The sequence below is a fragment of the Theropithecus gelada genome, chromosome 5, assembly GCF_003255815.1.
Source record: "Theropithecus gelada isolate Dixy chromosome 5, Tgel_1.0, whole genome shotgun sequence".
NCBI lineage: Eukaryota > Metazoa > Chordata > Mammalia > Primates > Cercopithecidae > Theropithecus > Theropithecus gelada.
In genome coordinates this window covers 86,299,876-86,323,103 of record NC_037672.1, presented here as the reverse complement: position 1 = coordinate 86,323,103, position 23,228 = coordinate 86,299,876, and the positions used below count along the sequence as shown (strand labels likewise).

The window sequence follows — 23,228 nt, the reverse complement described above, 5'->3', positions numbered from 1 at the left end:
AATTCACATCATACACAAATACAGTTTGGTTTCCTTTTCTACGTAAGCATTCGAGACCATCAGATGAACTTCCTTTTTTTTTTTTTTTTTTTGAGACAGAGTCTTGCTCTGTCACCCAAGCTGGAATGCAGTGGCATGATCTTGGCTCACTTGCAACCTCCACCTCCTGGGTTCAAGTAATTCTCATGCCTCAGCCTCCTGAGTAGCTGAGACTACAGGCTTGCTCCACCAAGCCTAGCTAATTTTTGTATTTTTACAGGGTTTCCCTATGTTGCTTCAGCTGGTCTTGAACTCCTGGCCTCAAGTGATCCTCCCTCCTCAGTCTTCCAAACTGCTGGGATTATCTTTGCTAATTTTAAAATTGGGTTGTTTTCTTACTACTGTTATTTGAGTTCCATATATATTTTAAGTAGTAATGCCATGTCAAGTGTATTGCTTGCAAATATTTTTTCCCAATATATAGATTGTCTCTTCACTTTGCTAACTGTTTCCTTTGCTGTGCAGAAGTTTTTTAGTTCGATGTAATCTTGTCTATTTTTGCTTTGTTGCCTGAGCTTGGGGGATTAAATCCAAAAATTCACTGCTTAGACCAGTAGTGTGTAGTTTTTCCCCTGTGTTTTCTTCTTGTATAATATTTTCACAATTTCAGGTCTTATATTTAGGTCTTTAATCAATTTTTAGTTGATTTTTATAGATGGAGTGGGATAAGGGTCCAATTTCATTCTTCTGTATGTGAATATCTTGTTTCCCAAAACCAATTATTGAAGAGACTGCCCCTTCCCCCATTGTGTGTTCTTGTCCCCTTTGCCAAAAATCAATTGACTGTAAATGTATGAGTTCATTTTTGAGTTCTCCATTGGTCAATGTCTATTTTATGCCAGTACCATGCTGTTTTGATTACAATGGCTTTGCAATATAGTTTGAAGTCAGGTAATGTGATGCCTCTAGTTTTCTTCTTTATGCTCAAGATTGTCTTAGCTATTCAGAGTTTCTTGTAGTGCCATATGGATTTTAGAACTGCTTTTTCTACTTCTGTACAAAAGGGCAAATTGGAATCTTGATAAGGATTATATGGAATCTGCAGATTGCTTTGGGTAATATGAACACTTTAACAATAATTTTTCCAATCCATGAACATGGAATATCTTCCTATTTATTTGAGTCTTCTTCAATCTCTTTCATCAATATTTTATCATTTTCAGTCTACAGATTTTTCACATCCTTCTTTAAGGAGTATTTAAATCCTAAGTATTTACTTTTTTGTAAATATTATAAATGGGATTATTTCCTCGATTTATTTCTCTGATAGTTCATTGTTAGTATACAGAAATGCTACTAGTTTTTTTGTTGTTTTTGTTTGGTTTCGTTTTGTGTTTTGTTTTTTGAGATGGAGTCTCACTCTATCACCCAGGCTGGGGTGGAGTGGTGCAAACTCAGCTCACTGCAACCTCTGCCTCGTGGGTTCAAGCAATTCTCCTGTCTCAGCCTCCCGAGTAGCTGGAACTACAGGTGCCTACCACCTCACCCGGCTAATTTTGTATTTTTAGTAGAGATGAGGTTTCATCATGTCGGCCAGGCTGGTCTTAAACTCCTGGCTTCAAGTGAGACACCCACCTCAGCCTCCCAAAGTGCTGGGATTATAGGTATGAGCCACCACGCCTGGCCAGAAATGCTACTAGTTTTTATATTGATTTGGTATCTTGCAACTTTACTGTATCCATTTATTAGTCCTAACAGTTTTTTGGTGGGGACTTTAGGGTTTTATATATACAAGATTACATCATAAGCAAACAGCAACAATTTCACTATTTCCTTTCCTGTTTGGATGCCTTTATTTATTTCTCTTGCTTAATTGCTCTGGCAAAGACCTCTGGTACTATATTGAAGAGAAGTAGTGAGAATGGGCATCCTTGTCTAAGAAATAAAGCTTTCAACCTTACCATTGAATATAATATCATCGGTAGGCTTGTCATACATGCCTTTATTGTGTTGAGGTATATTCCTTCTATACCTAATTTGTTGCAAGTTTTTATCATGAAAGGATATTAAATTTGGTTGAATGCTTTTTCTGCATCTAACAAGATTATCATATGATTTTTGTCCATAATTCTTTTAATGTGGTGTGTCACATATGTAGATTTGCATATGCTGAAACATCCTTGCATCGACAGGATAAATTCCACTTAATTGTGGTACATTATTCTTTTAATGTGCTGTTGACTTCAGTTTGCTAGTATTTTGTTGGGGATTTTTACATCTGTGTTCTTCAGAGATAATGGCTTCTAATTTTCTTTTCTTGTAATGTCCAGGTCTGGCTTTGATGTCAAAGTAATGTTGATCTCATTAAAAAGATTTAGGGCCGGGTGCAGTGGCTCATGCCTGTAATCCCAGCACCTTAGGAGGCCGAGGTGGGCAGATCACCTGAAGTCAGGAGTTCGAGACCAGCCTGGCCAACATGGTGAAACCCTGTCTCTACTAAAAATACAAAAATTAGCTGGGCACAGTGGCAGGCACCTGTAATCCCAGCTACTCGAGAGACTGAGGCAAGAGAATCACTTGAACCCAGGAGGAGGAGGTTGCAGTGAGCCGAGATCGCACCATTGCACTCCAGCCTGGGAGACAAAGTGAGACACTGTCACAAAAAAAGACAACAACAACAACAACAACAAAAAACATTTAGAAGTATTCCTTTTCTATTTTTGGAAGAGTTTAAGAAGGATTGGTATTAGTTCTCCTTGAAATGTTTGGTCGAATTTACTGGTGAAGCCATCAGGTCCTGGACTTTTCTTTGATGAGAGACTTTATTTTTTATTCAATCTCCTTATTTGTTATTGGTCTGTTTAGATTCTGTATTTCTTCTTGATCCACTGTTGGTAGGCTCTATGTGTCTAGGGATTTATCCAATTCTTCTAGGTTATCCAATCCATTGGCATGTAACTGTTCATATTAATGTCTTACGATGCTTTGTATTTCTGTGGTACCAGCTGTAAGGTCTCCTCTTTTGTTTCTGATTTTATTTGAGTCTTCTTTATTCTTAGTATTGGTAAGGTTTTGTTGATTTTATATTTTCAAAAAAAACAAAGATTTTGTTGATTTTTTCTATTGCTTTTCTAGTCTTTATTTATTTCTGCTGTTTGTTATTTCTATCCTTCTGATAACTGTAAGCTTAGTTTGTTCTTTTTTGTTGTTGGCATTTATTGCTATGCATTTCCCTCTTAAATCTGCTTTTGCTGCCTTCCATAGGTTTTGTTGTAGTTCCATTTTTGTTTTCCTCAATATATTTTAAAATTTCTCTTCTAATTTCTTCTTTGACCCATTGGTTGTTCAGTAGCATGTTGTTTAATTTTCACATGTTTGTTAATTTTCTAAGATTTCCCCTGTTATTCATTTCTATAATAGAAAATCTGTACTCATAAAATGATAGCCCCTCATTCTCTCCTCTTCCAAACTCCAGGAAACCATTGTTCTATGTTCTACTTTCTACCATGTATTTGACTATTCTATGTACTTCATGCAAGTGGAACCATACAATAATTGTCCTTTTGTGACTGGCTTATTTCGCTTAGCGTGTTTTCAAGGTTCAACTACGTTGTAGCACGTAGCAGAATTCCATTCTTTTTTAAGGTTGAATAATATTCCATTGTACATATATACCACATTTTGTTTATTCATCCATCAATGGACATTCGGGTAGTTTTCACTTTTCATTGTTAGGAATAAAGCTGTTGTAAAAATGGGTATACAAATATCTGTTTAAGTCCTTATGTCCTTACTTTCAATTCTTTTGGGTATATACCTGGAAGGAGAATTACTGGATCATATGTTATCTGTTTAATTTGGAAGGAAATTACCAGTTTTCTACAGCAGTTGCACAGTTTTACATTCCTACCAGCAACGCAAAAGGGTTCTAATTTGTCTACATCCTTATCAACAGTTTTGTTATTGTCAATCTTTTCTATCATAAACATTCTAATGGGTGTGAAGTAGATTGTGGTTTTGAGCTGCATCCCCCTCATGATTAGTGATGTTAAGCATCTTTTCATGTGCTTATTGGCTATTTATAGATCTTCTTTTAAGAAATGTCTATTCAAGTTTGGCTGAGTCCATTTTGTACTCTATAACAAAATATCTTAGACGGTAAATTATAAAGAACAGAAATTTATTTTTCACTGTTCTGGAGGCTGGGAAATCTAAGATTATGGCACTGTCAAGTTCATTGTCCAGTGAGGGTCTGATCTCGTCTTTCAAGATGGTACTTTGAACACTGTGTCTTCCATAGGAGAGAAACACTGTGTCCTCACATGGCAAAAGACAGGATAGTTAAAAAAAAAAAAAAAAGGGACAAACTCTCTCTAACAAGCCCTTTTATAAGGGTATCTAATCTCATTTACAAGGAAGGAGACGAATGGCCTAATCACCTCTTAAGGGCCCCACCTCCTAATACAATCACATTGGAAACACCTGAATTTTGGATCCGACACAAACTATAGCAAAATCTTTTGCCCATTTTTATATTGGGTTGTCTTTTTGTTGTTGAATTTTAGGAAGTCTTTACATTTTCTGGATATTATTCTCTCATCAAATATATGATCAGCCAATATTTTCTATTCTGTGGGTTGTCTTTTTTTTTTTTTTTTTGAGATGAAGTCTCGGTCTATTGCCCAGGATGGAGTACAGTGGAGCAATCTCGGCTCATTGCGAATTCCGTTTCCTGGGTTTAAACGATTCTCCTACCTCAGCCTCCTGAGTAGCTAGGATTACAGATGCCCACCACTACACCCAGCTAATTTTTGTATTTTTAGTAGAGATTGGGTTTCACCATGTTGGCCAGGTTGGTCTCAAACTCCTGACCTCAATGATCCACCTGCCTCAGCCTCCCAAAGTGCTGGGATTACAGGTTTGAGCCACCGCACCTCACTACTTATCTTTTCACTCTCTTGATAATGTCCTCTGAAGCAAAAAAAAAGCTTTAAATTTGGTAAAGTACAATTTATTTATTTCTTTTGTTACCTGTGCTTTTGGTGTCATAACCAAGAAATTACTGTCAAACTCAATGTCATGAGTCTATCTTATGTTTCCTTTTAAGATATTTCTACCTTTAGCTATAGGACTTTGATGTAGTTTGAGTAAATTTTTGTATACAGTTATGAAAGAAAAATAAATCTTAGGATCCCTAAATCAGTAAGCCAAGGGAAAAGTCAAGTTGGGAACTATGTCAGGCAAATCTGCCTCTCATTTTATTCCTAAATAAAATAGCTACAAAGACAAAAAGCTACACACCTCCCTCACAATTTGCCCAAAAGGAAATTCCTTGTGGACAAAGGACAGACTGGAACTGAAAATCATCCCTCTCAGACTCACCTGAGACAAATGCATATCTGACTGCTTCCTCTGCTCTGTTGTTTATGTAAAAATGCAGATTTGCTGAGCCAGACTAAATTGTGTATTCAGTGGAAAGCTAATCAAGGACTCAAAAGAATCAAGGACTCTCTTATCTACTTCTGACCTGAAACCCCCTCTTCAAGTTGTCCTGCTTACTCTACCAAATCAATGTACATCTTACACATATCGAGAATGATGTCTCCCATCTCCCTAACATATATAAATGCAAGCTGTACCCCAACCACATTGGACGCATGTCATCAGGACCTCTTAACACTGTGTCACGGGTACATCCTTAACGTTGGCAAAATAAACTTTCTAAGTCAACTGAAACCTGTTTCAGATATTTCAGATTCACAAAGTCTAAGATAAGGTTCCAGTTTACCCAGCACCATTTATTGAAAAAAAATTAACTATTGCCCATTTAATGGTCTTAGCACTCTTGTTAAAAATTTTTTGAAAAGATGTGTGGGTTTATTTCAAGGCTTTCTATTCTACTCTTGTCTGTTTTATAGTTTTCAGTATTTATAAGTACAGTTGTTTTTGTTATTGTTGTTGTTTTTTTTTGAGACAGAGTCTCGCTCTGTTGCCCAGGCTGGAGTGCAGTGGCGGCTCACTGCAAGCTCCACCTCCTGGGTTCATGACATTCTCCTGCCTCAGCCTCCCGAGTAGCTGGGACTACAGGTGCCCGCCACCATGCCCAGCTAATTTTTTGTATTTTTTTTTAGTAGAGACAGGGTTTCACCGCGTTAGCCAGGATGGTCTCGATCTCCTGACTTGTGATCCACCCGCCTCGGCCTCCCAGAGTGCTGGGATTACAGGCACTGTGCCCGGCCAGTCTGGTTGTTTTATAACCTATTTCTGACCATTCTGTTATCTAAAAATCTCTGTAACTCTGTTTTTCTTGGTTCATGGTCTCACAGTGGCTTATTTCCTTGTGTGCTTGGTTACCTTTGACTGATTTCTGCTTTCTGTCCTCAAAAACTTATTGATGGGAATTCCTTAAAGCCTAAACTAAACACATCTTCCTCTATAGAGGATTTGTATTTTTTTTCTTCCGGGTATTTGAGGGCACTATAATATATAACGAATTCACAGTTTAAGGTTGCTGGACTACCCAACAATACGACTCAGGTTACAAATCCATATGAGAGCTGTCTTGGGCCGAAATGTTTTTCGACGGGGTTTAATCCTTTTCATTTTCTCCTCTGTTCCACTAAGCACCAAGATATCCTTCCCTAAATTCTCCTAGACATGTGTTTACCGCCGGTTCACCCTCCTACTCATCTCCCATCCTTTGATGAACCAAACCCTTTGGTTCCACCTCAAATAATTTTCTATCATTCTGACTTCTTAGCTGGGACAGACTCCTGTAATAAAAGACAGATTAACAAGAGAAAAAATCCTGTTTATTAGTATGTATACTTCATGGATACATTGGAGATACCAGGGAAAATGAGTGTATCTCAAAGAGGTTGCTTAGAATTCAGACTTAAATAACATGTTTAGCTGGAAAAAAAAAAAAGGGTATGTGGGAAGCAAGTGATGGGGAGGAATCCAGCAAAAGCAGGATGTATTAAGAGTAAGCTTTGCTAGCCAGGCACTGTAGTCCCAGCTCTTTGTCCCATTATCCCAAGATTACAGGTTGGGTCCCAACTCAAGCCTGTAATCCCAGCACTTTGAGAGGCCAAAGCAGGCAGATCTTTTGAGGTCAGGAGTCCGAGACTAGCCTGGCGAACGTGTTGAAACCCTGTGTCTACTAAAAATACAAAAAGTGGCCAGGCGTGGTGGTGCACTCCTGTAGCATATATAAATGCAAGCTGTACCCCAACCACATTGGACGCATGTCATCAGGACCTCTTAAAGCTGTGTCATGGGTACATCCTTAACCTTGGCAAAATAAACTTTCTAAGTCAACTGAAACCTGTTTCAGATATTTCAGATTCACAAAGTCTAAGATAAGGTTCCAACTTCATTCTTTTGCATGTGGATATCCAGTTTACCCAGCACAATTTATTGAAAAAAAAATTAACTGTTGCCCATTTAATGGTCTTAGCACTCTTGTTAAAAACTGTTTGAAAAGATGTGTGGGTTTATTTCAAGGCTTTCTATTCTACAAAAACTAGTAGGTTTTCTGTTCTTATCATTTTTTAAGGTAGTGGAGGAGGACAAATTGAATTACACTTGGGCTAACATTGCTGGTCTATTTCTTAAGTCAAAAATAGTATGCAGCAGTAAGATTTCTATGATTCTGGTGTGAAATACAATACGCAGCAACTCTTTTAACGTTTTCTCCAGCGACAGACACAAGTCTTAAAGGCTGAAAAAATGGCGTTTTCCTAGAGGATTTTTCTCAAAACTAGACAGAGAAGCACGCAAAATTTAGCACTTTTCAAGAACAAATGTTAGAGCCTAACTCCTGTGTCCGCCCTCCCCATTTGTGTCTCTTGGCTTCGGGCCCAGCTGGAGACCCACTGGGTGTTCCAGGGTCGCCCGGCGAGTCCCTACCCTCACCTGCATGATGTGCTGCTCTGCCCCTCAGGAGCCCGCGTCGTCCTGTAGCTGGCGAGGCGCCACGGATTGAGACCCGCAGCCTCCTCCAGGCAGGAAGCGCGCCCGCTTCAGGCCCGGCGGTTTCGAGTGCCCGCCGGAAGAGGCAGAGGCGAACAAGGACTTGTTACGCTTGTGCGGACGAGGCAGCTTGGTTGCCAGGCAATGCAGAGGCCTAACACAGGGGATGGTTGTGGGTACTGACGCCCCAGAGCCTGGAGCCTCTATCCCAAGCACTGCGTTTCCCGTTCGCTGTGTGGTGCTGGTGTGGACATTCCTGTCAACTTTTCCCTCCATCACCACCACTGAATCAACCGATTGTTTCAGAGTCTCTGGCACCCTTCAAACCGAGTCCTGTCTTCATGGAGAAATAACAAACTCCTGGAACGGAGAACCTTTATTCAGAGGAGGGGTTCTTAACCTGGAATCCATAGACTATATATATTTTTTTGTTTTGAGACAGGGTCTTACTCTGTCGCACAGGCTGGAGTGAAGTGGTGCAAACACTGCTCACTGCAGCCTCCACCTCCAAGGCTCAAGCAATCCTCCTGTATAAGCGTCCCAAGTAGCTGGGATCACAGATGCATGTGCCATCATACCCAGATAATTTTTTTAAAATTTTTTTTGTAGAGACAGGGGTCTCACATGTTGCCTAGGCTGGTTTCAAATTCCTGGGCTCAAGTGATCCTCCCACTTCAGTCTCCCAAAGTGCTGGGATTACAGGCATGAGCCACCACACTTAGCCCATACAATATATTTGGATAGACTTTAGGGAATATCTTGCTCCCCAGCCCCCAAGTGTACACATAATTTTGTTGTAGGTGTACATTTTTTTTTTTCTGAAATTAAGAACCAGAGCTTTCATTAGATGCTTAAATGGGACTGTAGGCCCCCCAATTCCATCTTAAAAATCCACTGCCTTAAGTGACAGAAGCTCTGGCTTTAGGCCAGGCACGGTGGCACACGCCTGCAATCCCAGCTCTTTGGGAGGCTGAGGCAGGCAGATCACTTGAGCTCAGGAGTTCAAGACCAGCCTGGCCAACATGGTGAAACTCCCATCTCTACTAAAAATACAAAAACTAACGGGATGTGGCGGGTGCCTGTAATCCCAGCTACCCAGGAGGCAGAGGTTGCAGTGAGCCAAGTTCACACCACTGCACTCCAGCCTGAGTGACAGAGTGAGATCTGTCTAAACTGAGGGGAAAAAATAAATAAATAAATAAAGCTCTGGCTTTAGGCAGGATATCTAGACAGGTGGGGGTTCCTTTGTGTTTAAATTAAGGAAAGGATGTTTACTGGGAGCTGCCAGGAACTTGAGGAAAACACTTGGTGTTTTACACAAGTTGTTTTACACAGTTCCAGAGATGTACTCACAGGACTTGGAAAGAAAAAAAATGTTTTTAATGACATAACTTTAAACTTGGGTTCAGCATGGGACCAGTCCATCTGTAGTGCCCAGCGGGTACTTGATACAAATCTTATACTCCTAGTAGCCCATATATTCTGTTGTGTTTGCATATGAGACATGAATTTGTTAAATATAAATAATTAAAAACATATCACAATTTTTGTAATAATGTCTTGGTATTTTCCTCATCTTCTTCCTCTTCCTCTTTCTTCTTCTTCTTCATCCCCGGAGCCCTAAAAATGTTACCTATATCTCTCTGGATTTCTGAGAGGCCCTGAGAATTGCTGATTAAATTAACATTCTTTTCTTGTTCTGACAATCCAAAGTCCAGGTTAGTTGAAGTACTGTGCACAGAACTAGCTAATGCAGCCCCATGCATTTGTGGCTTTAGGGCAGCATGCTCTCCTTGCTCTCAAGTCCCCATCTTATCAAGGCATTTTTTTTTTTCCTAAAAATAATGTATGTTTTTCTCTTCTGCTTCTTCTTATGTTCTTCACTCAGGCTGACAGGAAGTGAAATTCAGGAACTTTGTTAGTAAAAGGTGTAACTTAAGCTATAATAATTGCTCAACATTAGGAAGACAAAGGTTTGTTAGATACTCTGCTCTGAAGAATATCTGTGTAGACCTAATTCTACCTACTCAAAAGAGCCACTGCTTTCTAATCAGCCAGCAACCTTCTTGATGGAGGAGGTGGGAACCTAAGACAGAGGTCAGAAGAAAAAAGATCAAGGGAACCTGAGAGGAGATAAATTCAACCTCCATCTGAAGTTAATTCTGTGCCCACTAAACATTGATTTGATGTTAAAAGTTCCCAATTTGTGTTCATGATCCTCTATTAATAAGATTATTTTCTTTCTGCTAATAGACAGAACTGCTTGCCTTTCAGATGTTGTGAGGTGAAGTAACTTATTTTAGGATAAACTGAATACTATGAATTGGTAGAAAAAGTTGGTCCTCTGATATATTTGTAGCAATCAGATATCCATTATACAGTTTATAAATCAGAACTTGATTATTGGACTATTGGATGGGTTATGGCCCAATCCTCCAACTAGTATAGTTTCAGTTGGTGCTCACATTCTAAGATTGGTAGCTACTGGGCATTCTGGTATTTATGAGAGCTGGTGTTTTGTCACTGACAAAATCCAAATACGATAAACTAATACAGCTCATTAAAACTCAACTCTCAACTCTCTATGAGTGCCTTTAATGAAAACATCAAAAATGCATGTGGGCAGGGCACGGTGACTCATGCCTGTAATCCCAGCACTTTGGGAGGCCAAGGCAGGTGGATAACCTGAGGTCAAGAGTTCGAGACCAGCTTGGCCAACATGGCAAAACCTCGTCTCTACTAAAAATACAAAAAAAAAAAAAATTAGCTGGGCATGGTGGTGCATGTCTGTAATCCCAGCTAGTCGGGAGACTGAGGTAGAAGAATCGCTTGAACCCAAGAGACAGAGGTTGCAGTGAACCAAGATTGCACCACTGCACTCCAGCCTGGGTAACAGAGCAAGACTCTGTTTCAAAAAAAAAAAAAAAAAAGCATGTCAGTACTGTCAAACCCGGCAGGGATCTAAGGAACATCATTATTTACGGGTTTATTACACAGTATTTCTCATTAAAACACTAAGCAAAAATATTTTTAGATTTTTTAATTTTCAACAAATTAAACATTTACAACATTGTTACAACTGAGAACATCGACAACACAGGGATTTTCAACAGCGTAAATTTAGCAAGGATTTTTTTCAGAAGAAAACAAAATGTCAGTACATTTTGTATTCCATAGCATTGCTCTGTGGAAAATTAGTTGGCATCCTGCAAAAAAAGAAAAACTGAATTAGATTTAAGTGCAAACGACCATGTGAATATGTGTATATAATTTCTATATTTTGTCATAGAGTAACATTAGCATCTGAAATATTTCCCAGCTGTTCTTCTGTGTGTGTGTGTGTGTGTGTGTGTGTATTGTGTATGTATATATATATACATACACAATACACACACACACACAGAAGAAATATATATATATGTATTTTTCTTTTTTGAGACAGAGTCTTGCTCTGTTGCCCAGGTTGGAGTACAGTGGCGTGATCTCGGCTCACTGCAGCCTCCACCTCCTGGGTTTAAGCAATTCTCCTGCCTCAGCCTCCTGAGCAGCTGGGATTACAGAAGTGCACCACCACGCCCGGCTAATTTTTGTATTGTTAGTAGAGACAGAGTTTCACTATGTTGGTCAGGCTGGTCTCGAACTCCTGACCTCTAGTGATCTGCCCACTTTGGCATCCCAAAGTGCTGGGATTACTGGCGTGAGTCACCGTACCTGGCCTGTCTGTATATTTTTAACTATATATCATCTAATCTATCTCTAATGGAACACTTATTCTGTATGTCTGTGGCTTCCAACAGTTTACAGTATGTAACTATTTAAAAGTGATTTCCTAAAGCTCATTCATACCAATAAGATTTATGAATAAGCTATTTCAAAAGCTACATTTACTCCTTGTATATCTATTTCCTCATATATTTGCAACTAAATAGTTCTATTTTATGTTTAACCACTTTCTAAATAAATATAGGTCATCAGGATAGAGAAAGGCCTTAGAAAATCAGATGAGAAAAACAAAGAAAACATGATTATTATGTTGTTTTTCTATTGGGAAAATGAAATGAAATCATGAGTACATTAGTTTATGTATACCCTAATCTTGAACATAATCTGAATAAAGCAATTATTCTCAATTTTGGAGTTTTGTTTTTTTTTTTACTAAATTCACCAAATCATGGATTAAATTTCATTTCACATTCTGAACACTCTAATACTTACTTCGATGTTACAAATGCACCTATTTTTTTCCCATTTGGTATTAAGCTATTTAAAAACATTTTTAATGCCAATTTACATTTATAATATTATAAAAGATAAAATAGTTTCTTATCCATTAGCTCTCTGTTCTTCGTTCCTTGAAAAAATACAAAATTAAGAATATGTTTTCTCATATTCTTCATGTGAACATAATTTATCAGGCCTCTTCTGAAGCAGGAGTTAATACTAAACACAGTTTGCAAATTCAAGTTCCTAATTAGGTCCCATGAGCACATTAAATTTTTCCTTCGCTTTTCCACTATTTGAATCTTTTATTTCTTTCTTTTCTAATTGAATTGGCTAACACATTAAGAACTACATTAAATAAGAAATTAGAGTGTATCTTTATCTTGTTCCTGACATTAATGGAAATGCTCCAAAGTGTTTCACTAACAAGCCAGCTACTGTACTAACTTGGTTTGAGACCATTATATAAATCATGTCAAGAAAGGCTTAATCTCTTCCTAATAGATCAGAAATTGATGTGAAATTTTACCAAAAGTATCTATTGAGATTATCATGTAATTTTTCTTCTAATAGTGAAAACTTTTAACACACTTCTTAATGTTGAACCATCCTTGAGTTGCTGGAACAAATCTTACTTAGTGGGGTCATAAAATTATTTAAGTATACTGATGAATACTATTTAATAATATTCCTTTAAAATTTTTACATTAATATTTATAAACACAGTTGACTTACAGATTTTTTATACTATTTTTTAAGTTTTGGTATTAATATTATGCTGGCTTCATAAAAATATTTGGTAGTTTTTCTTCTTTCTCTGAGCTGAAAAAATTCAAAATTATTGGCTTAGCACTTTTTGAGGGTATATTGTGGGTATAGTTTTTTTTTTTCTTTTTTTTGAAACAGTATAGTTTTGAATGAGTAGTTTCTTTATTTTTTTTCTTTTTTTTTTCTTTTTTTTTTTTTTTTTTGCTCTTGATGACCAGATTGGAGTGCAATGGTGTGATCTCAGCTCACTACAACCTCTGCCTCCTGGGTTTAAGTGATTCTCCTGCCTAAGCCTCCCGAGTAGCTGGGATTATAGGCATGCACCACCACACCTGGCTAATTTTGTATTTTTAGTAGAGACGGGATTTCTCCATGTTGGTCAGGCTGGTCTTGAACTCCTGACTTCAGTTTCTTTATTTTTGAAGGTGATCCACCCACCTTGGCCTCCCAAAGTGCTGGGATTACAGGCCTGAGCTACTGCACCTGGCCAAGGGTATAATTTCTAGATAACATTTTCCAATTTTCCCCCATACCTATTAGTCCGTTTAGTGTTTTTCTTTCTTCTGAGGTCAATTTTGGTAGCACCTACTTTATTAGACAATCCTCCATTTTATCCAGGCTTCCAAACTGATATGTGGAGAGATGTGCAAAGTACTCTTTTGTGATTTTTATTTCTTCTCTGTTTTAATTTCTCTTTTCATTGTACTTTTCTATATTTATGATTTTACCCTTTTTCTTGATTACACTAGGCCAATTTAATTTTTGCAAAGAATTACTATAAAAAAAGAATTACTATAGATTTTTGCTTTGTTTACTGTCCTCCTTCTTTACTGGTTTTTTTTTAAAGTTTTTAAACTTTTCATTTGCATATTAAAAAAATTGTGCATTCCAATAATTAAAATCATTTGAGCAAAAAAAAAAAAAAAAAAAAGGCACTCTGATTAAACTGCATTACATCCTGCAGGACACCTTGGGCCAGCTTGGTTTTACTCTAGATTTCACTGTCGTCCTACCCCACTTCTTCCACCCCACTTCTTCCTTCACCAACATGCAAGTTCTTTCCTTCCCTGCCAGTCAGATAGACAGATGAGAGAGGCAGGCGCGGCCTTCGTTGTCAGTAGTTCTTTGATGTGAAAGGGACAGTACAGTCATTTAAACTTGATCCAACCTCTTTGCATCTTACAAAGTTAAACAGCTAAAAGAAGTAAAATAAGAAGGCAATGCTTGTGGAATGTACAGTGCATATTGGTGGCGCACGCCTCATTACGATTCGCCTGCTTGCTTCTCCTGTTCCATCGTTTCTTTGGAAGGCAGTGGATTTTTCTCTTGCGTCTCTGTCTTCTTCAGTTTCGAGTTACCGAATTTCTCGATCTCAGCCATATCGGGTTTGTCAGACATGGTTGCCGAGGGAAAGTGGAGCCAGGCACGCGAGAACAAGCGAAGTCTGGTCTGCATAGTGGCCACCACCGAGTTGTCCTGTTTTACTGTTTTTAACATCAATTTCTTCTTTCATTTTTATAACTTCCTTCTGCCCTCTTGAAGTTTACTTTGTTGTTATTTTGTTTTTATTTTATTTATTTATTTTTTTAAGATGAGTTCTTGTTCTATTGCCTTGGCTGGAGTGCAGAGGAAAGACATAGCTCACAGCCTCAAACTCCTGGGCTCAAGCTATCCTCCCATCTCAGCCTCTGAAGTAGGTAGGACTACAGGCATGCGCCACCACATCTGGCTAATTTTTTTCTTAAGTTTTTGTAGAGATGGGGTCTCAAAATCCTGTGCTCAAGTGATCCTCATGCCCTAGCCTCTCAAAGTGATAGGATTACAGGCATGAGCCACTTGCCCAGTCTAAAATGAATGATATATTTGAAAAAATACGTTCAGCATAAAATCTGGATTTAGGATTACAAAAGCTTAGTAGAATACACTTTTATTTCTGTGGTATAAATTTATTAATCTGCATTTGGGTTTGATTTCAACATTTATTGTCTAATAAAATATTAGGATTAACATATTTATTAAACATGTGGGAACAGTCATCAGCTACTAAATTTCTACTGTATGTCCAGCACTGAGGTAGAAATTCTGGCAGCACGAAAGAAGAAGTCATTCTCTCATGTCTTTCCACATTTTAAAAAATTCTCTAGAAACCAGTAAATCACCAGCTTTTACAAAGAATCTTTGAGTATTGGTTATTTAGATGACAGAAGTACTTTCAGTCTGTAAATCTTGGCCCATTATGGTAGACACTGATTACTGCAATAAGAATTCATTCCTTGACATATCCTACTTGCACAATAAATGATGATAAGATCAATGTCTACAAAATCACTTATGATAATTATTACTGTGACATAGTCTGAGGAATAAATGACATGGGCAAAGCAAATGAGGCCCTAAAATACTGGTATTTTCTCATTACAATAAAGCCCTTACAGCTCCTATCATTGTAGTATTTATATGGGATATTCATGTACATATGCAATCAAATAATAGAAATATATTTAGCATAATTTAATTTGTGACTGTTTGAAAACAACAGAAAATGTCAAACTGTGTTGAACTGTGAAATGCATACCATTTTATTTATTTATTTCTCACATACCATTTTAAATGAACCCTGCTGACCTTCTTCCATTCCGTGGCTGAAAAATAATAGATTAGAAATAAATCATTGTAACTAAAGATGGAAGCTAATAGTCATAGGAACAGATTGATGACTTAGAGGAGTGTTTAATGTGCATCACAATCATCTTGAGGGCTTTTTACAACATAGACTGCTGGACTCCTTAGCCAGAATTTCTGATTTAGTAAGTCTGAGAATCCTGAGAAATTTGTATTTCTAACAAGTTCTGAGGTGATGCTAATGCTGCAAAGACCACCATGAACTAGATGCTATTTGACTTTAATTATTTCCTTGATGGTACCAACATTTTAAAACAAATGTTCTCAATTTTAATTTGATATGAACCAAAATGAACTTACTGAAGTCAGGGCTGTTTAGCTGCTTACTCCTTCCTGCTATCAGTCCAATTCCTTCATTCAATCCATTCTCTAATTTGCTATTAGAATTATTTTCCAAAAGGCAAATCTTACATTTGCCCCCTCCTTAGCCTTTAGTGTAAAGCTGAAATCTCTTAGCTAAATATTTCATCAACCACTTCCCATTGATTCTTCAGGATTCAGCTCATGAAGCTTCTCTGTACCTCTTCCATTCCCCAGCTGGAGTTAAATGCTTTTCTTTTGGAAACCACAGCCCTTGGATTACAAGTGCATTTCACACAGTACTTTATATTTGTTTACTTATCTGCTTTCTCTTAGAGCCTATCTAAACTCCTAGAGCACAGGAATGGAATCCTATCTGTCTTTATAGTCCCAGCCCTTGGTACATTGCTCAGCACGCAGTAGAAGTTCAATAAATACTTGTTGAACTAATTAATTAAAACTTTCTGGTAATGTATTAAGGATGCAAATATTTTGCAAAGTGTAGCTGCCTAGAATAAAAACACATTTTATAGACAATGTGGACAAACAAAATCAGAAATGTAATCCCGAAATTCTGTCTACTTATACCTTTTATTATGATTGGTTCTTTTAATTTTAAGAATTTGTGAATTCTCTTCCAATCTACTGAGTTAAAAATTTTGTAAATAATTCCATAGAAATAAGGAATAGTGTATCTTTAAGACACCTATTTTCTATACACAAAATGTCATAGAATTAAAGTGTCAAATAGGTGACTGTTACTGGAGGTGTTTAAACATGAGCAATAGATCAAAGGAGAGATCAGAGATACTATGGTATTGAAGCAATAAAGTGGTGACAGAAGTGAATGTCAGACTGTAACACCTGATGCCAAACATCTATAAACTTTAAAACTTAATTGAAATGTAAAAGTTAATTAAATACACAGTGAACATGTTTTTAAATTTTGATGTAGATTGATTTTTTAAAAAAATACAATATGTACCTACCCTGAATAAAAAATATCCTCGACTTTGACTTGCAAAGGGACTTTGGAATTCTTCCTAGAAGAGAAAATGAGGGCATTACAAATCAAATAACACTAAAAATAAGTGCAAATTCTCCTTGAAAGTACATTGAGGGTCAGAATTACTTTCAACTATCATAACTAAACATAGAGGGAATCAGGGACTTGAATAGAGAATTTCTGTATTATACCTGAAAATTTTCAACAACTAGTAGTATCATCAGAGTCTTATATTTAGAAATAATTTCCTTATCAGTGTGACCAATTTGCCTTTCAGGAATTTTGTCAGTTGTAGGTGAATTCATCAATAAGTAGAAAGAGAAATGACAGACACTTCATAATTGACTATATTTAAATTCTCCTTTCAGCATTTTGTTAGAATGAAATAATTTATTTAAAATATATATTGCATGTGTTAACACATGAACAGGGGAAAATACAAAACAGAATTGTGTCAAAGCTAAAAAATATTATACAATATTTCTACAGAAATGTAGTTTGAAATTAAGGGACAAATTTGGTAAATTATGTTTATTCGATGAAGCTTTAGGACAGATGTTCCTAATATGATTATATATGCAGAATGTTAATTTTTAAATTTCCAAATATTAATAGGAACGACCCAATTATTCATAATAAGTATATCTTTTTCTTAAATATTTCATTTTAAACTTTGTGAAAAAAATACATTAACATTTTATGGTTTCCATAAAATTGGCTTATAGCTTCCTATTTTCATTAACAATTATCTATATCATAAAAGCATTATCAGCATGGCTATCACCATGAAATCTGTCAGCCAAGACCTTTTTCAACTATTTTATAATATGAATACTATCATATTAAATTCTAAGAAATGGCTCTGATATATGTTTAAATTCTGAAATACTTAGTTTGCAACAAATGTATCTTAAATTCTCAATATAGTATTTAATTTTCATCTTTACTATAACTCCTCAAATTACTTAATATTGAAAAAATCTGTATTTAAAAATGTACATACTGTATACATGTATCAAAATATCACATGTAGCCCCAAAATATGTATAACTATAATATACCAATGAAAAATAAAAAATAAAGTTTTTTTAAGTTTTCAAAATTAAAAAAAATGTACACATATAAAATATATGTTTATATACCTATGTAAGCAACGTTCTCAGCGGGGTACAGTGGTTAATGCTTGTAATCTGAGCACTTTGGGAGACTGATGTGGGAGGATCACTTGAGCCCAGGAGTTTGAGACCAGCCTGGGCAACATAGAGAGACCTAGTCTCTAAAAATAATTTAAAAATTTAGCCAGGTGTGATGGCATACACCTGTGGACCCAATTCCTCAGGCTCCTCAGGAGGCTGAGGTGGGAGGATTGCCTGAGCCCAGGAGGTCAAGGCTCAGTAAGCCATGAAAACGTCACTGCACTCCAGCCTAGGTGACAGAGAAAAACGCTGTCTCAAAAAAAAAAAAAAAAAAAAAAAAAAATTCAAATGCATGTCATATTAAAGAGAAAATACTAAAAGGCAGGACAAAATGTAAATGTAAATTTAAATGTGCCAAATATTTAAAACTTCCAAATGCAAAACCCAAACATACAGATCTTTTTAGAGTCTTATCATTAAGCATAGAGTAGTATATAAAATAATTTGGGAGGTAGCGATAAAAAAAAAGATGTGGGAATGAAATTGGAAGATGTCTAGCAATCAAAATTTAAGAAAAGTGTTTTAAGATCTAAAACCTCATTTCTTCAAGAATCCAAAATATTTCACTATCAAAGATACATTTTAAAATTAGATGACTTAGGCCCAGCAAAGTGAACACTCTCCTGCAATTGCATTTCTATTCATCTTTTAAATTATTTTCTTTCGTAGGTTTCTAGGAAACTTGACTGGCTGCAAAATACCCTTAAGATTTATCATTTGTCTGAAAATATAGATGATATCACTGAAGGTGGAAAATTCACTCAATGTACTAAACTGGCCACAATACTGAGTGATTACCTTTGGTTTTGTAAATCACGGCACTGAAATAATGTAGTCATACTAATGATTGTTGGTGTCTTTTAAGAAACTGAATCTTTAAGTTGAAATTGTTTACTAATTCATAACTCAAGCAAATACTTTAAGAAGTAAAAGTTAAATCAAAAAAGCATGTGTTACTTCTAGAGTTTGATGACAACTACTTTTTTCTTCATTCTGCAAATTCTAATATTTTAAGGGGCTACTGCCTAAGATCTTACATTTCTCTTTACAGTTGGCATCAGATATTGCCTTCTTTGATGGAAGCTTCATTTAAGAATGTGAAGATTCTGGCCGGGCGCGGTGGCTCAAGCCTGTAATCCCAGCACTTTGGGAGGCCGAGGTGGGTGGATCACGAGGTCAGGAGGTCGAGACCATCCTGGCTAACACGGTGAAACCCCATCTCTATTAAAAATACAAAAAAATTAGCCGGGCGTGGTGGCAGGCACCTGTAGTCCCAGCTACTCAGGAGGCTGAGGCAGGAGAATGTCATGAACCCGGGAGGTGGAGCTTGCAGTGAGCCGAGATCGTGCCACTGTACTCCAGCATGGGCGACAGAGCGAGACTCCGTCTCAAAAAAAAAAAAAGAATGTGAAGATTCTAGGGAGGAAATACTGGCCATAAAAATAAATTTTGAGGAATATATTCACCTAAACTCTATGCGTTTTTAAGTGTCTGAAAACTTTGTGTAGCATTTTAAGAAGAATAAATTAAATATGGTATTGAAATTAAAGAAAACTTTGATCTGAACTCAAATTTTTTTTTGTTTGTTTGTTTTGAGACGTAGTCTTGCTCTGTCACCCAGGCTGGAGTGCAGTGGCACGATCTCAGCTTACTGCAACCTCTGCCCCCCGATTCAAACTATTCTCCCGCCTCAGCCTCCCAAGTAGCCGGGATTACAGGTGCCGCCACCACGACCAGCTAATCTTTTTTTTTTTTTTTTTTGTATTTTTAGTAGAGACGAGATTTCATCATGATGGACAGGCTGGTCTCAAACTCCTGACAGGTGATCCACCCACCTCGGCCTCCCAAAGTGCTGGGATTACAAGCGTGAACCACCGTGCCCAGCCTGAATTCAACTTTTAATAATAAAATACATAATTTAAAAATAACATAATAAAAGTACCCAAGATTAAACTATAAAGGATACAGCATAGTGAAAAAAAGTTTGCCTAGATCAGAAGCCAGAAGACTATTTTGCACTTTCTCTTACTAATACGATCTTGGGAAACTCCTTCAACTATTCTGACTTGCTTTCCCTTTTGTAAATGGGAAATAATACTTGTAAAGTACTAACAGAGTTCCTCAAAGAATAAAATAAGACTGAAAATTATAATGTATTACAGCAAGGGAAGGCATTACTTAAAAATAATCCTAGAGGCGGGGCGCGGTGGCTCACGCCCGTAATCCCAGCACTTTGGGAGGCCGAGGTGGGTGGATCACGAGGTCAGGAGATCCAGACCATCCTGGCTAACACAGTGAAACCCCGTCTCTACTAAAAATGCAAAAAATTAGCCGGGCGTGGTGGCGGGCGCCTGTAATCCCAGCTCCTCGGGAGGCTGAGGCAGGAGAATGGCGTGAACATGGTGGGTGGAGCTTGCAGTGAGCCAAGATCACACCACTGTACTCCAGCCTGGGTGACAGAGCGAGACTCCGTCTCAAAAAACAAAAACAAAAAAGTATATAATATATATGTATACAAAATAATTGCAGAAAGTATCAGTGTTACAAGGGTTAGGATTCTTTTTTTTTCTTTTCTTTTTTTTTTTTTTGAGACGGAGTCTCGCGCTGTCACTCAGGCTGCAGGGCAGTGGCAAGATTTCGGCTTACTGCAACCTCCGCCTCCCCCGTTCAAGTGATTCTCCTCAGCCTCCCGAGTAGCTGGGATCACAGGCGCCCACCGCCACACCCGGCTAATTTTTGTATTTTTAGTAAAGACGGGGTTTCACCATGTTGGCCAGGGTGGTCTCAAACTCCTGACCTCAAATGATCCACCCACCTAGCCTCCCAAAGTGCAGGGATTACAGGCCTGAGCCACAAGAGTTAGGATTCTTTTTAAATGACTGTGAAAACTCCACAATGTAACACAGTTAGACTGTATTAAAGTGGTTACATTCATCTTACACATACTGGCAAAATAGCTAGGATGGCAAGCTTTCTGCTCAAGTATTTAAATGTTGTTAAGAGTAGGCCAGGCCTGGTGGCTCACACCTGTAATCCCTTCAATTTTGGAAGGTCCAGGTGGGTGGATCTCTGGACTTAGGTCACATTTTTTTGTTGAAAAAACCAAAGTATATATATTTAGTTTCTGATATTTACTTCACGAACCATAGTCTTACCAACTTGTTTTTTTTTTTTTTTTTGAGACGGAGTCTTGCTCTGTCACCCAAGCTGGAGTGCAGTGCAACCTCTGCCTCCTGGGTTCAAGCGATTCTTATGCCTCAGCCTCCGAGTAACTGGGATTACAGGCATGCGCCAATATGCCTGGCTAACTTTTTTTTTTTTTTTTTGTATTTTTAGTAGAGACGGGGTTTCGCCATGTTGCCAAGGCTGGTCTCGAACTCCTGACCTCAAGGGATCCACCCACCTGGACCTTCAAAGTTGAAGGGATTACAGGTGTGAGCCACCAGGCCTGGCCTACTCTTAAGAACATTTAAATACTTGCAGAAAGCTTGCCATCCTAGCTATTTGCCAAGCTGGATACAGAGGGGCAGTACATTGTCCTTTATTTGTTCTCTTATTCCTACCTAAGGACTGGATACAAGCTTTCTTAAACCAAGAATAGATTTTCTCACCAAGAGAGTCATGGCTTTTGGAAAACAGTGTAGTTCCAACTTTCCTCAATGTCCACAGCTTCAGCTAGAAGGGACACAATATTGCAGGGGTCCATGGAAGGGCGGCTTGAACAATTCTCTTCTACTCTGCAAACAGATGCTCTTACGTTGGCTAACTGGGTATTAGTGTGGGCTTATCCTGAAGAGCAGCATTTGATGAACTACCACAGCTGGGAATTAAAAGAAAGGGCTGCCCCACGCGGAATGGCAAAGCCAGCATGCAGTTTGTATTACATACGTCCACTCTGAATCTCTTCATTCTTCTCTCATGCAGGTGAGGAACGAGCTGCAGCAACGGATGCACAACAGATGACTGAGAGGACATGAACACACACGCGATGAGCACATGGCTTCTCAGCACTGGCCATCAAGACGCTTCCTATTTGTTTTTGTTTTTACCCACTAAACTTGTCCCAGACAAAACGGAAAATTAAAGATGTCACCTAATTGCTCTTTGGGAGCAATTCAAAGAAATGTGGAGAATGAACCAAGAGGTGGGATAAAATTTGGTAGCTCTACACTGGGATTTTTGTCCTCATATTGAGAAGAAGCACTTTCCCAACAGCTGCAGCTCTCTTGTGAACTGTCAGCAAGTAAAACCCCTCATTGCCTCTTTGAGAGGCAAAAGGCAGTCTGTCTGTTACTAGACTTAGTCAGAATAATTCGGGCCAGGCAAAACCCACACTGCCAGTAGCAATTTTCCACTATAAACGTGTTTATCTGGAAGATTATACTATACACACATCTAATAACCTCCTTTATAAATTATATACTTAAAATAGAAACATTGGGAGCAACACAACAATGTGTGAAAATGACAATGTGTTCTCCATAGTGAAAACTGTGACTAAGATACATTTTCCCAAAATGTAAAGGTACCAAGCCAAAGAAAATGAAAGCACACTTGAGATATATAGCTACCTACCTGCTATGGCTGCATTTTTAAAAAAGGTATGGGTCACACTGAGACTTCTCATTAATGTTAAATTCATTTATGACATGGATTATGTTGAGCCCTATATAACAGTTATCTGTTAACTAATTCAACTTGTACTTGGTGTAAAGCCAGTATAATCTTTCGCCTCCTCATATGTTAAGAATATGCCATGTGATAAATATTTCAAACTGAGTTTAAGATTACAGTTACCTTTCCATAGGTATGTATCTGCTTAAAATACACTATGCTCCTCATTCCCTAAATTGGTTCACGGAAGTGAATCACAAGTGTGGAAATAATATTATAGTCAAATAATTTCTAAGTATTCTAGATTGAAACACCAAGTAGGCTGGTTAGCATTTTTAAAATCCATGCCTACAAAAAGAAAAACTACTGCTAATACTAGATGATTTTAAAGTGAACTGAATTCAAGTTACTGGTTTTTGGCTAACCTTAGAGAATACATTCGCACATTAAATGCCTAATTACTAATAAGAACATCTTAGGAATAGAAG

The 23,228-nt window shown here is 37.6% G+C and overlaps 2 protein-coding genes and 1 pseudogene across 5 annotated transcripts in view; all 3 read right to left on the bottom strand.

The window, feature by feature from the left end:
- The window catches only part of PDCL2 (phosducin like 2), a 35,618-nt gene extending 27,596 nt beyond the window's left edge, over window positions 1-8,022 (bottom strand). Inside the window, exon 1 of the mRNA XM_025386388.1 lies at window positions 7,897-8,022. Coding sequence (XP_025242173.1) covers window positions 7,897-7,902 — 6 coding nt within the window. The 5' untranslated portion in view covers window positions 7,903-8,022. The remainder of the gene's footprint in view (window positions 1-7,896) is intronic.
- Window positions 8,023-10,976: 2,954 nt separating this feature from the next.
- NMU (neuromedin U) overlaps window positions 10,977-23,228 on the bottom strand; it is a 35,356-nt gene continuing 23,104 nt past the window's right edge. For 2 of the 3 annotated variants that reach the window (XM_025385762.1, XM_025385763.1), the window contains 4 exons: window positions 22,015-22,089; window positions 16,914-16,967; window positions 15,545-15,584; window positions 10,977-11,159 (listed from right to left, as the gene is read on the bottom strand). In XM_025385762.1, coding sequence (XP_025241547.1) covers window positions 15,549-15,584; window positions 16,914-16,967; window positions 22,015-22,089 — 165 coding nt within the window. In that variant the 3' untranslated portion in view covers window positions 10,977-11,159; window positions 15,545-15,548. The remainder of the gene's footprint in view (window positions 11,160-15,544; window positions 15,585-16,913; window positions 16,968-22,014; window positions 22,090-23,228) is intronic. The other variant, XM_025385764.1, reaches the window with a different exon arrangement.
- LOC112624334 lies at window positions 13,784-14,439 on the bottom strand (annotated as a pseudogene). The gene has a single exon (XR_003119389.1). The product of XR_003119389.1 is annotated as a thymosin beta-4 pseudogene (transcript).